Source organism: Silurus aristotelis (genome assembly GCF_946808225.1).
Source record: "Silurus aristotelis genome assembly, chromosome: 12".
Lineage (NCBI taxonomy): Eukaryota > Metazoa > Chordata > Actinopteri > Siluriformes > Siluridae > Silurus > Silurus aristotelis.
Window position 1 is genome coordinate 20328765 of NC_139585.1, and position 14200 is coordinate 20342964.

The 14200-nt window shown below is 35.7% G+C and overlaps 2 protein-coding genes across 3 annotated transcripts; one reads left to right on the top strand and one right to left on the bottom strand.

The window, feature by feature from the left end:
• The first annotated feature begins 1362 nt into the window (after nt 1–1362).
• Nucleotides 1363–7374, top strand: nif3l1 (NIF3 NGG1 interacting factor 3-like 1). 2 transcript variants are annotated; one of them, XM_083556171.1, is made up of 7 exons: nt 1363–1472; nt 2205–2780; nt 2868–3024; nt 3324–3447; nt 5077–5215; nt 5960–6043; nt 7055–7374. In XM_083556171.1, the coding sequence occupies exons 2-7, from the start codon at nt 2219–2221 to the stop codon at nt 7237–7239; spliced, it is 1251 nt and encodes a 416-aa protein (XP_083412297.1). In that variant the 5' UTR covers nt 1363–1472; nt 2205–2218; the 3' UTR covers nt 7240–7374. The 2 variants fall into 2 exon arrangements, with proteins under 2 accessions (XP_083412297.1, XP_083412298.1); XM_083556172.1 differs by having other exon boundaries at nt 1460–1655.
• A 22-nt stretch (nt 7375–7396) lies between these two features.
• Nucleotides 7397–12166, bottom strand: gdpd3b (glycerophosphodiester phosphodiesterase domain containing 3b). The gene is made up of 10 exons (XM_083556173.1): nt 11801–12166; nt 11596–11638; nt 9034–9169; nt 8890–8935; nt 8663–8781; nt 8495–8584; nt 8254–8387; nt 7994–8053; nt 7637–7688; nt 7397–7533 (listed from the first exon to the last, which is right to left on the bottom strand). The coding sequence occupies exons 1-10, from the start codon at nt 11943–11945 to the stop codon at nt 7408–7410; spliced, it is 951 nt and encodes a 316-aa protein (XP_083412299.1). The 5' UTR covers nt 11946–12166; the 3' UTR covers nt 7397–7407.
• Nucleotides 12167–14200: the final 2034 nt, after the last annotated feature.

The window sequence follows — 14200 nt, forward strand, 5'->3', positions numbered from 1 at the left end:
TCTGTTGTTTAGAGATGGTCACAGTTACAGCTATATTTACATGGGAATATTTTTGATGCGCTGTTTAAGATATGCAAATCATATGTGTAGTTTGCCAGGTTTTCTATTCAGTAAAAGCATTCAATTTAGTAGCATCTTTTTTTTAAAACCTGCCTCTAAAGAGCCCCCAAGAAGTCATCGATAGAAAATGCAGACTGAAAATGGAAATAATATTTTGTTCTTGTATATGACCAATGTACTTCTGTCTAATATTCTGCCATATGTGTGTTAACTGCAACTATCACATCTCGAAGTCTGGGGAGGTCTGAACCCTGAATACAGAAATGTAAAATGTATTTATTAAACCCAGTACAAATATTGACAGTCTGCTATCAGAGGTTTACAACAGTAATTATCTACAGGACATGGGTGTCTCTTTCACGTCTGTCATGTACAATTGCAAAAGACAGCAAGAGGGTAATTTATAAGAGGAAAATATGCAGTTGGATGAACAAGAACTGGCAACCATCCACAATAAGATTTTGTGATACAGCCAGGATGTTCCTGTGCTCTTGCTCTCATTTATCCAAATTAATCTGCGCATGCCTCTCTGTGTTATTCAGCAGCACAGCTGGTTTAGTGTCCCACAGCACTCTCAGCTGTTTAAAGTATAAACCATGGGTGTGTGGAGAACAGACTACACCTACACATAACCCCACCCACACACACACACACACACACACACACACACACACACACACACACACACACACACACACACATATAAGGTTTTTTTCAGTGATTTTTTACAGCATTGTACATTAATATAAATACACCCAAACTATGAAAGAACACATATAGAATTACATAGTAAACTAAACTTCATGACAGCTCTGCACATTCTTGGCATTCTCTGAGGTGGTCACCTATAATGGTTTTCCAATAACCTTGAGGAGTTCCTAGAGGTTTTTGGGTGCTTTTTGGATGCTTTTTCCTTACTTTCCAGTCCAACTCATCCTAAACCCTCTCAACTGCATTTAGTTGATTGTGGAAGCCAGGTCCTCAACAATATACTTCGAGCATGATAAAAATCAGTGCATATATATATATATATATATATATATATATATATATATATATATATATATATATATATATATATATATATATATAATTATTATTATTATTATTATTATTATTATTATTAATATTATTATATAAAAATGACAAGCCCTCATATAATACTACCATTGGGTTAAATATAAAGAACAATTTATTGTTCGTTTTAAACAATATACTATATTTATAAATTTCCTGAATTTCCCCGTGATGAATAAAGTGATCTGTCTGATCTATCTAGATTAGTCTTTTGATGGAGCTTTTGTGACCATGCCTCTTCTCAATCAACACGATCGAAAACATTTTCTCGTCCAATCAGAGTTAGCGTTGTTCAGAAGTCCCGCCTCCCGGAAGTCCTAGCAGTGACACAGCCGGTAAGATGGCGTTGAGATAGTTAAAAATGTTTTTTGTGTTCGTGCATTTTCCTGCCAATAAGCAATATGTTTTATCTGCAATATTAGTGTGCAATATTTTGCAAAGGAAAACTAGCTTTTTTGTGAGGCTAATGCCAAACCAGCTAACGGAAATGTGCGGGTGTTAGCTTGCGAGTTACCAAAGTAAGGGGGTCAATCTCAAATTGCTCCGTTCTCCCTAAATACATGCACTCTGTAGGGTTCATATTATTGGCGTTTACAGTCTTTCTAGTGCACTTAATGTCGACAAGGAATCCAAATGGAACGCAGCCATTTATATTTAAGATACATTGACAAAACTTTGTCATTGCATAGTGAAAGTACACAACAATTTAGCATCTACAAGAAGTGTAAATTATATCAAGTGTGCAAACTGATCAAATGCAGATAAATATGTAAATATATGTACAGCAAATAAACAAAAATGTGTAGAAGCTGTTGAGCAAGTGCTTTAAGACTGTGTATACAATATCTATAGGATATTTACAATTATATACAGTTATAATTATCCAGAGATGATTCAGAATGTACAGAGTGGAGCAAACCTGCATTATGATCACTGACAGTAAAATCAGTAAAGCATCAGTGAGCCATTAGTGTTGTATCGGTGTTGTGTAGAGTTCATCACGGTGATGGTAGATGAACCTGAAGCTGGCCATGAAAATTTCATGATTATTTCTTATTCTTCCACAGAGGTGACTTCATCCATGTTTACTCGGTCTATGAACATCTCAAGACAATTTTTCAGGTTGAGCTGCAGCCTGTCTCAGTTTAATCTCAACTCAAACGCCGCCCACCTCCTGAGGAAACACCACTTACTGAGATTTGCACCATTCTATCATTCTTCCATTTGTCATCCATTTTACACCCCCACTTTTTTTCCTTCTCATTCTATCTCTCATCTGCCTCCTTCGATGGATTTGAAGACTGTTCTGGAAGTTTTAGAGCAGTTTGCTCCGCTCTCATTGGCTGAATCTTGGGATAATGTTGGTCTGTTGGTGGAACCAGGCAAACAGCGTCCAATAAAGACGATCCTCCTCACCAATGACCTGACTGCTGATGTCATGGATGAGGCTGAAGCGATGGCATGTGACCTCATCATTTCATATCACCCACCGCTTTTCCGGTCTTTTAAACGGCTTGTTCAGAAGGATTGGAAACAGCAACTGGTTATAAGAGCTATAGAAAGTGGAATAGCTGTTTTCTCACCTCATACATCATGGGATAGTGTGAAAGGCGGCCTTAATGATTGGTTGATAGAAGGCGTAGGTTGGTTGTTTTTTTATTACAATCTAATAGCAGTTAAATCTTATTAACTTGTTTTTTCATTAACCACAAATGTATTATTATATACAGGTAGTGGGCAAGTGTCTGTGCTAAGCCAGGCTGTCTGTAGCTCCTACCATAAGCACAGACTGGAATTTACAGCCAGAAATGAAGAGGAGCTCAATAATATGTTGAAGGACATCAGAAAGACATCAGAAAGCGAAACATTTCACTACAACATACTTAGGTATGTGGACATTTAGATCTAAATTGTTAATTTTTCAGAAGTAGAAATTAGAATGTGTAAAGGTTTGATATGTAAATGATTTCTGAACATCACCACCATCTAGTTTGGCTAAGCAATTAAATCACTATCAGGTAAAAATGTCATTTAGTTAGAGTCACGCAATTGCAAAACGGGCATGAAAATCAAACATTCTCTATTAAATGGTTAGACTCTCGCTTCCATGCATTTCATTGGCTCTGTACTTGTACTCTGGACAATGACAATAAAGTCTAATCTAATCTAATCATGTGTGTTTTCAGGACCGAACAAGAGGCACTGCAGGTTACGTTGACCTGTCCCAGCTCAGGACTGACCCCTACTGTTCAGACTATATTAGGAAACGCCACAGCCAGCCAGTCTCTAAATATCACACAGATCCAGCAGGTAAACAGAGCTGTTTTTACACCTCAAATACTGTGTGGATTCTCTCTTCATAATAGCGTTAAGAGCTGGTGTCCGTCTTAATATTTAAATTAAATTACAATTCATTATGCAGATTAGACCAACCCTGTCAAAATGGCCAATTTAGATTTTTGGTCAGAAATCACAGGAAACCAGAGATATAACCTTAGAAAAAGGGATTCAACAGTGATTCACTCCAGATGTGATAAATCTGATGGCAAACAGTGTTAGAATTAAAACAGCTAACAGTTAATGCAGTTAGATGTAAGCAATTTAAGCACGTTATTAGTAAGTTGTATCATTTTCTGTCACTGCCAAGCAATTTCTTGCTGGACAGGTCCTGGTCCAGAAGACCCTCTAGATTTGTGTCGGTATGCAAACTCATTGCTCTGATACAGCCTCACTTCCTGTGAGCTGCTTCACAGAACTGTGATTAGATTATGCATTTTCCAGTGTTACGGGAAAATGTTATTGAATATTGGTGCTTGGACCCTAAATACAATCTGAAGTGGTTATCGCTAGTTTCCAAGCATTCCTTAACAGTCAACACTCCTAGTCCCCAAATAATGCAACAAAATCTTTTATACACTTGTGGATAAAGAAAGGGTGAAAGCTGCTTTATATTTGAGTTAATTGAACTTTGCAGCTTCTATAACTGAGATAAATGCATCACAATTCTCAACCGATTTCAGTGTAAAAAGTGACCTTTTGTGTCTTACCCTCCATGTGCAGTGTCAATAATCATCTTCTGGACAACTGTCAAGTCAGCAGTCTTTCCTCATAATTTGTTTAGCCTAAACAAGACTGAGTTGCCATTTAAAGGCTCAGGAAACCTTTGCAGGTGTTTAAATTTAATGAGCTGATTAGAGTGTGACAGCACGAGTCTCCAATATTGATGTTTTCCACAATATTAAAATTTTCTGAGATACTGAATTTTGGGTTTTCATAAACTTTAAGCCAGAATCATCAAAATTAAAAGAAATAATCACTTGAAATATATCCGTCTGTGTGTGACGAATCTATAAAATATACGAGTTTCACTTTTTGTATTGAACTACTAAAATAATTCAATACAACTTTTTAATGATATTCTAATTTATTGAGATGCACCTGTAGATCGTTTAACGTATCACACCTGAGTAAAAAATAAAAATAAAAAATCAGTTTTGTAATACAAGTGCACTTTAATGTAGTACATCTAAGTAGTTTAAAGACTGTTAAAATATAATGTAAATAGAATTAAAAGTAAATTTTGTTACATTGTATTACATGTTGCTGAATAATAAATTGAAGTATATTTTACACGTTTGCATTTACATAAGTTGTATTTATTAAAAGAACTGTACTACAATGCAAAAAATATTTGCAGTTGTTTATATTTGTGGTCAACATATTAGAAATTAATGAATTTTATTCAGTTTATAAACTTCTTAATAAATGAATTTGATGTATAATATTTTCTGCCTCTAAGTCTAATGAGAAAGAAAGGAAGTGGAAAAACAAAGAAAAAGCATTGTTTTTTAAAGATTATAATATATGCTGTTGAATTGCTAATGTTATTAAATGACATGTAGATTGAGAAGGCCTCTTTTTCGCTGTGTTTATCTGTAGCCACCATTACTAGGCTGTGGTCAAGGACGGCATGCTGTATTGGATGAGCAGATATCCATCACTGTGGCAACCCAGAGAATGAAGAAGCACCTTGGTCTGCCTTATCTTAGACTGGCTCTGGGAAATCAGAAAACGTTTGGTAATGATAATGAATCGTAATTAATCATTCTTTTGTTTATGAAGATGAAAGTGTGAGAGGCAGACAAAAAATCTGTGCTTTTGCTTTTCCAGGCTAAATCTGCTTCTGAAAAATTGCACTTTTAGTTGGAATTATGTATTTATAATAAGCTTTTTTAAACTCTGGACATTAATGTTCTTATAAGGTGTATTCATTGTTTGCCTCACAACACAAAAATATCCATTTAGAGAAGTATAATTCTGCATCTCCTTCATCTTGTGCTTACTGACGTGGTCCGTTTTCTTCACATTCACTCATTTGACAAACGGCAATTTACAAAAAAAACTGTTTGTTTAGTAATCTATTTAGATCGACCCATGTTTGACCATTTCATAAAATTATATAAAAAAAAAAAAATTAAGTAAAATGTAAAAAAAAATGAATCAAATGTCCCTGTGCCGGTTTGATCATTTATTGACTTTGTCTTCATTCCGTTAACTTTCCAAATGATATTTTAATTTTAAGTTTATGATCGTTTTTATTTTTATTGTATTTCCATTTTTTTTTCTTTTATCATTCAATTTGTTAATTTAAAAATATTTTAGTTAGTTTTTAATTTCAGATGACAAATTCTACATTTTTCTCTTTCCTGTAAAAAACAGAAAGTAGAAAGAAAGCGCTAGCGACTTTAACACTAATCTGTGTACATCGTTTGCCGTTTATAATAATTGAAGGTTGTGTGTGTTATTTCAAATATTTCCCAAGAATCTGTAGTGAAGAGTGTAGCTGTGTGTGCTGGCTCAGGAGCTTCAGTCCTGCAGGGTGTGAAAGCAGACCTCTACATCACTGGTATGCCTTCAGACACGCACACAAACACACTGATTTTTGTTGAATATTTATTCATTTACTTATTTATGAGAAACAGAGATGATTTATTATTAGTAATATTATTTACGATAAAAATAGAGAATAAAAAAAACACAGTAAGAATGTTAAAATAATAACCAAAAGATCATTTGTATGTTAATCTCTTATGGCTTTGTGATCATTTTGCCTGGAAATAATACAGTGAATGAGCAATACAACTGTTTCTCACTTTACTATGTAATCATGTAAAATACAAATCTATGTCAAACAAGTCTTAACAAAATGTTATGTTTGATTTTAAATATGGACTTGAATCATTTAAACAGCAAAGACACAATATATCAAAGAAAAGTCAACTTTTTTTAAAATGGCATTCAAAATTTAAATGATATATGGGATCATGGTTCTCTTTGAGGATCTGTAAATGATCAGACTTCCTGGTTTGCCAGAATGGTGGCCATTCTCATGGGAATACAGCAAGTGTTTAAAAGGGGAACCGAGATAGCTGATGGCAAAATCCATGGTTTTAGCAAATATGAAAATCAGGAAGCATATTCTCTCTTGGAGCATGATCGATTTATTAGTGTGTATGTTGATACTTTTAACTTCTCCTTTTCCCACATTAGACGAGTGTCATATTAACAAAGAAGGTCAATACTTCCGATGATGTTGATAATTATATAATTAATTCCATTATGATAGTAGAATTCATCCAGATTTTTGCACAAACAGCCCAAATTGTTTTTTTGTTGGTTTTTTTTACTGCACTTTTGATTCTATATTTATAAATATAAACTAATTCAGCAAACCAGATTCGTGAAAAAGACTAAAGTACAATCAGTAGCACACAATATGTGTACAGGTACAGTTTATATTATAGTAATTACGAAGGTTTAGATTTTTTTGTATTGGGCCTCGAGCACTTCATTAAGAGCTTTAAGAATATTCAAAATAATGTTAAGAATAATTTAATTACTGAAATATCATTTTCAGGCGAGATGTCTCATCACGAGGTGCTGGATGCTGTTTCTAAAGGCACAAGTGTGATCCTGAGTGAGCACAGTAACAGCGAGAGAGGTTTTCTTACTGTGTTTAAGAAGCACCTAGCTGCACATCTGCCAGACTCTGTTACTGTAACAATCTCCCAAAAAGATAAAGACCCACTGCAGATCATTTGATTTCATTATGCTCATTGTACAGCAGTTACTCTGCCAAATCTGGTTTACTGTATCATTACACCTTCCCCACATGTTTAACATTGGATTTCATAATGATTTAAAAGGAATAAATATGATCAATGTGCAACACTGGAATGTAGTCAGTTTTTACTTGTCACAGCTTTGCTCTTAAACAGCAGGATGTTTTTGCAGGTAGTCTGACAGCATGGTGGGATAATCGGTCATAACTCCTGTAGCGCCAAATGCAAAAGCAGCAGCCATGTCATCCTGATTGTTACACACAAACAACTGGACCTGAGGGAGAAAGGGGACAGGGGGCAGTTTACAGAGAATATTACAGCTGTCTGATTTAATCCTCATGAATGAGTAAAGACATTGACAAACCCGAAAAACCCACCTGCATGCCTCGCTTTACCAAGTGCTCAAGCAAAGATTTTCTCATTGTCAACCTGAAGAAGAAACAAAAACACAACTATTTAATGCTTTTATTTATTCATTTATTTTTGGCAAACGTTTAATCCTGGTTAGGGTTAAGTGTCTGTCCCAGAAACACTGGGCACGAGGTTGAATAAACCTTGGATAGGATGACATTCCTTCATGGGGCATCATGAACACTTTAATTTACACATTAGGCAATTTAAATTAGATAACCCACCTATGGGAGGAGGAAACCGGAGAACTTGGAAAAGAAACTCAAAGAGCACATGCACAGAAATTAAACACAAATTAACCGAGAATACGACTGGTGACTTACTTTTCAATGAGAGAAACCACAAAATTGTTCTTGAGAAAAAACTCCTCTGGAATATAACTCCTGAAAGAGCATATACAGGCAGGTTATTCTATTAACATAAAACTGTAATGAGATTTGTTTCAGATTTTTCACACATCCTATGTATCACCCTATGAACCGGAATATACCATCAGACAATCCTGTATTTAAAAACCTGAGTGAGCTTGCGGACTGTACGCTCTCTCACAAAATATTTGAACAGAAAAAAAAACCCGACTGACCTGTTGATAACTCTGGGTAAATAGAACTGCAATAGACTTTCTCCCAGAGGGCAGAAGGGCAGAAGGCCAGTATAGTAGAGTACTAGAAGAAGGATTACTCGTCTAGCAGTGAAGCTGTATGGCATGAAGGGATTCTGTGGATGCAGTTTCACAAGTCAGATTATAAAGTATAAAATCCTTTCAGGTGTTAAATAAAGAATTGATACATCAATTATTTATAGATTGCAGACATTTCATATACCTGTTTCCTGCATTTTGCCATGATGTGAGAGTCTTCAGTGGCCCAAACAGTGATGCCTTCCCTGTCATACTTTTTTACCAGGGTGGAGACCTAAATAACACAATGCTGTTATTATCACAAAAACTATCGATATTCAATTTCTCTCCTTGTAATCAGTCAAACACAAACCTTTCGTATCAGCTCATCACTGTCTTGTTTAACCTCGATGTTGATTGCCATTTTGGGGAACCTTTTAAAAACGTCTTCCAGCAGGGCAATTCTTCGGTCCTCTCCCTTACCATATTGCCCTGATGAAGATTTTCAGATGTTCATATTATATTTAACTTCACTGTAATCCTTTTTTTCTTTCTTTCATAGGCTAGCATTAAATTGCACTCGAATTAAAACTAACTTACCAACACTGAATGTGACCTCCAGCTTCTTTCTATATAGCGGCAAGTCCTAAGCAATAAACAATAAAATATTATTAGATAAAAGTTTTTTTTTGTAATGAAAATCCGTATAATAAAACAAATAATAAAAAATTTTGTAATGCTCACCTGAAACTTAACCAAAGAAACATCCACATTAGATCCTGTCTGTCTTTCAAGGTTTTTGTCATGGCACACCACAACATAACCATCTAAAGTTAAATGACAGTCCAGTTCCAACATCTCAGTTCCCACATTCACTGCACTGAGGGGGAAGGCAGAGAGCTAATTATTATTACTTTTATCACCTATCTGTATAATCTATCCTCTTGCCTATATGCTTCCCTGCCTGTATCCTGTGATTCTCCTCTGCTGCACTACTGATTGTTACACTTGCACATATTTAATGCCAGAGCTTTCAGTTGCATGGTTTCTAATACATATTCATCAGTTGGATTCTATTATTTAAATATCTCCTGTGAACTCATTTGTTTAAAATTGCTTTTTCGCATGTTACTATAAACCCCTGGCAAAAAGTATGTAATCACCCCTCTCAGAAGATGTTCATTCAAATGTTTAATTGTGTAGAAAAAAAAACAAGCACATATATGCCACAAAACAATTTTCACTCAACAATCCAAACTTCTGGCTGTATATAACACTTAAAAAACAAAACAAAGAAAGACAACTATAGTCAATTACAACTGTTTTTACAGATCAAACAGAGGAAAAAAATATGGAATCACACAAATCTGAGGAAAATTATATGGAATCACCAAATAAAAACACTACTAGTACTTTGTTGCACCACCTCTGGCTATTATAACAGCTTGAATTCTCTGAGGCATGGATTTAACTAATGACAAACAGTATACTTCATCAATCTGTCTCCAGCTTTGTCTTATTGCAGTTGCCAGATCAGCCTTGCAGGTTGGAGCCTTGTCGTGGACCATTTTCTTTCATTTCCAAAACAGATTTTCAATTGGATTGAGGTCCGGACTATTTGCAGGCCATGCCATTGAAATTATATGTCTTTCCTGTAGGAATGTTTTCACAGATTTTGCCCTATGACACGATGCATTATCATCCTGAAAAATGATGCTACCATCACCAAACATCCTTTCAATTGATGGAATAAGAAAAGTGTCCAAAATCTCAACATAAACTTGTGCATTTATAGAAGATGTAATGACTGTCATCTCTCCCATACCTTTACCTGACATACAACCCCATATCATTAATGATTGTGGAATTTGCATGTTTTCTTCAGGCAGTTGTCTTTATAAATTTCATTGGAACGGCACCAAACAAAAGTTCCAGCATCATCACCCTGCCCAATGCAGATTCGTGATTAATCACTGAATATAACCCTCATCCAGTCATCCACAGTCCAAGATTGTCTTTCTTTAGCCCACTGAAACCTTGTTTTTTTCTGTTTAGATGTTACTGATGGTTTTCGTTTGGCTTTTCTGTATGTAAATCCTATTTCTTTTAGGCGATTTCTTACAGTCCGGTCACAGACATTGACTCCACTTTCTGCCCATTTGTTCCTCATCTGTTTTGTTGTGCATTTTCTGTTTTCAAGGCATATTGCTTTAAGTTTTCTGTCTTGGCACTTTGATGTCTTTCTTGGTCTACCAGTACGCTTTCCTTTTACAACCTTTTCATTTGATTTGTACTTGGTCCAGATTTTAGACACAGCTGACTGGGAACAACCAACATCTTTTGCAACATTCCGTGAAGATTTGCCTTCTTCGAGAAGTTTGATAATCCTCTCCTTTGTTTCAACTAACATCTCTCGTGTTGGAGCCATAAGTTATGTCAATCATCTTGGTTCAACACGTCACTAATGTGTGCAAGCACTCTTTTTTAACTGCAGACTAATTAGCAGTTGTAATCAGATACAGGTGTTTGTTTTAGAAATGCAAAGTGCATGGTGATTCTATATAATTTTCCTCAGATTTGTGTGATTCCATATTTTTTTCCCTCTGTTTGATCTGTAAAAACAGTTGTAATTGACTATAGTTGTCTTTCTTTGTTTTGTTTTTTAAGTGTTTTATACAGCCAGAAGTTTGGATTGTTGAGTGAAAATTGTTTTGTGGCATATATGTGCTTGTTTCTTTTTTCTACACAATTAAACATTTGAATGAACATCTTCTGAGAGGGGTGATTCCATACTTTTTGCCAGGGGTTGTACTGCCTGCTGTTCCTAGGAAATTTACTTCTTCCCAATTCTACCCATTCTTGAAAAATGCTGAGTATGTAATCTATTTTTATAATTATTACTAAAAACATTAGTATACTAATAATATCATTGGTATAATTAATTGAATTATTAGCCAATTATTATGATCTGTGTAGCTACATATTTCTTGCATAAGTTATTCATACACATCCACATTCTTATAAACATTCATATATCAATTAAAAAGGGGCTAAAGCAATATGTTTAAAATAATCTTTTAGAGGTTATACAGTTTAGAACTGCTAAATAAATGAATAAATAAATGAATAATTACTTCAGATTTCTCTCACAAAACAGATCACAAACATTATTTCTCAAGATGTAATGCATTTTATAAAACTATTTTTATCATTATGGAGAAGCTCTGACCCAGTCATTAAGGCTTTAAAATAAATTGAGACATACTAAATTGAATTGAAATTATATGAAAGATCTGTCTTACTTACTGTGCAAAAGCCTCCATTGTGTTTTCTATCTTTTCACCTGCACCTGAGTGAAATGATCAAGAATATCAAATAGATAATTATCACTATTATTATCCAGACAAGTAAATATCACCATTTGATGTAGGATATGAGAAAGCAAACACTGGTTAAAATTATATAGTTGCTCCAAAAAAACAATCACAAAATTAGAAAACTAATTTCTCACCTCCTCTGTGAGAAATATGTCTGCTGCAAAAGGCTACACGTTTCTTTTTGTGAAGAATAAGTGGGTTATGTAGCAGATAAAAAGAGCAAAGGATGTAAAATCCTACAGCCACAATCAAGAGCGCAACTCCCGTCTCAGACTCCATGGTGTGCGATAGTATGTTGTATGGTGAGCAACAGTTTAATTTATCTTGGTCTAATCACACTGTTCATGTGTGACCTAAACCATCAGAATATGCACATGAGGGAACATGTGAGTGTAGGTGTGTGTAAATAGTGTCAGGAGCTGTGTCTGGTCAGGTATGACATGACAACATTTTATTTGGTTTATTGGATGGAAGACTGAGGGTAAAGAGTATATATAGATATAATAATGATGTTTAATGGAACAACAATATGACATGCTCACTGTTGCATGATGTAATATAGAATAAGTAGAAATTTTATGCATGTAAACTTTGTCGCACCAAGGAATTGTTTCTCCAAAGTATGCCTTTTTAGCTTATCTTTAGCCTCTGTTAAAAAGACACACCACAAAACAATCCACAAGACATCACAAGGACTATTGCCTCTTCACAAGCCTGGGATTCTGTATCCTTTGTGATATCCTCTTTCAAAGAAGGTATTGCATATATCTTGCGGTCAGTATTATGCACTGCGTATCACAATGGACACCACAAAACTACTCATGCTTCCCACAATTACACAATGCTGAATCCAGTCATGGCATAACGCACATCACCTTAAAAGGACTTCCTCAGTTAGATCCTTTACATGAAAAAAAATGACAGACAACATTTAAATTAGGCTTTGAATTTAATTGAACTCAGCATTTAGCAGAGTGGATGCACGCAATTCAGCTGGTCCGGACGGCATACCGGTACAACTGGCACAGGTGTTCACTGACATTTTCAACCTGTCACTGGCCCAAGCCACGGTTCCTACATGCCTGAAGACTACAACCATCATACCAGTGCCTAAGCACTCAGCTGCCGAATGCCAGTTGCACTCACCCCTATTGTTATGAAGTGCTTTGAGAAACTAGTTCTGAATCAGGCTCACTGCAGGCTTACCACCGACACTAGACCCACACCAGTGTGCCTATCACCCAAACATTTTAACATAGGATGCAGTTTGCACAGCTCTTCGTTCAGCCCTTACCCACCTGGATAAAAACAACACCTACATCAGAATGCTGTTCATTGACTTTAGATTTGCATTTAGTACAGTCCTTCCCACTGTACTGATCACTAAGCGCAGTGACCTGGGTATCTGCACCTCCACTTGCAGATGGATTCTGGACTTTCTCTTCAACAGACCTCAATCTGTTAGGTTGGGCAAACAGGTATCCTAAGCCCTCATTCGGAACACTGGCGTCCCACAGGGCTGAATCTACATCAATGGAAATGAGGTAGAGAGGGTCTCCAGCTTTATATTTTTGGGAGTTCACATCTCTAAAGTATCTGCCCTGGCATCAAAACATTTCAGGTCTGGTTAGGAAGGCACAACAGCGCCTGTGTCTTAAACAGTCTTAAGTAAGTTAATCTGTGCCCAGGGATTCTGATTAGTTTTTACCACTGCATCATCGAGAGCATTCTGACGAACTCCATCAATGTATGTTACGGAGGCTCCACTATTTGTGTATGTAAAGCCCTTCAAAGGGTGGTCAAAATCAACCAACGCATCACTGGCACCCAACTACCTGCCAGTGAGCACCTTCACCACAGTAGATGTCTGCACAGAGCTCACAACATCATCAAAGACACTTCACATCCGAGTCACAAACTGTTTAACCTCCTTCCATCAAGAAGGAGATACAGGAACATACGCACCAGAACCAGCAGGTTCAGGGACAGCTTTTTTCCATCCACCTTTACCCTACTGATCTCTACACTACACTGTCACTGTACACTGGCGTTTTTCCTATTTTGTTGCCTTACAACTTGGAATTAAAATTGATTTTTATTTGGATTTCATGTAATGGACATACACAAAATAGTCCAAATTGGTGAAGTGAAATGAAAAAAAGAACTTGTTTAAAAAAATTCTAAAAAATAAATAATGGAAAAGTGGTGCGTGCATATGTATTCACCCCCTTTGCTATTAAGCCTCTAAATAAGATCTGGTGCAACCAATTACCATCAGAAGTCACGTAATTACTTGAATAAAGTCCACCTGTGTGCAATCTAAGTGTCACATGATCTCAGTATATATATATATATATATATATATATATATATATATATATATATATATATATATATATATATATATATATATATATATATATATATATATATATATATATATACACCTGTTCTGAAAGGCCCCAGAGTCTGCAACACCACTAAGCAAGGGGCACCACCAAGCAAGCGGCACCATGAAGACCAAGGAGCTCGCC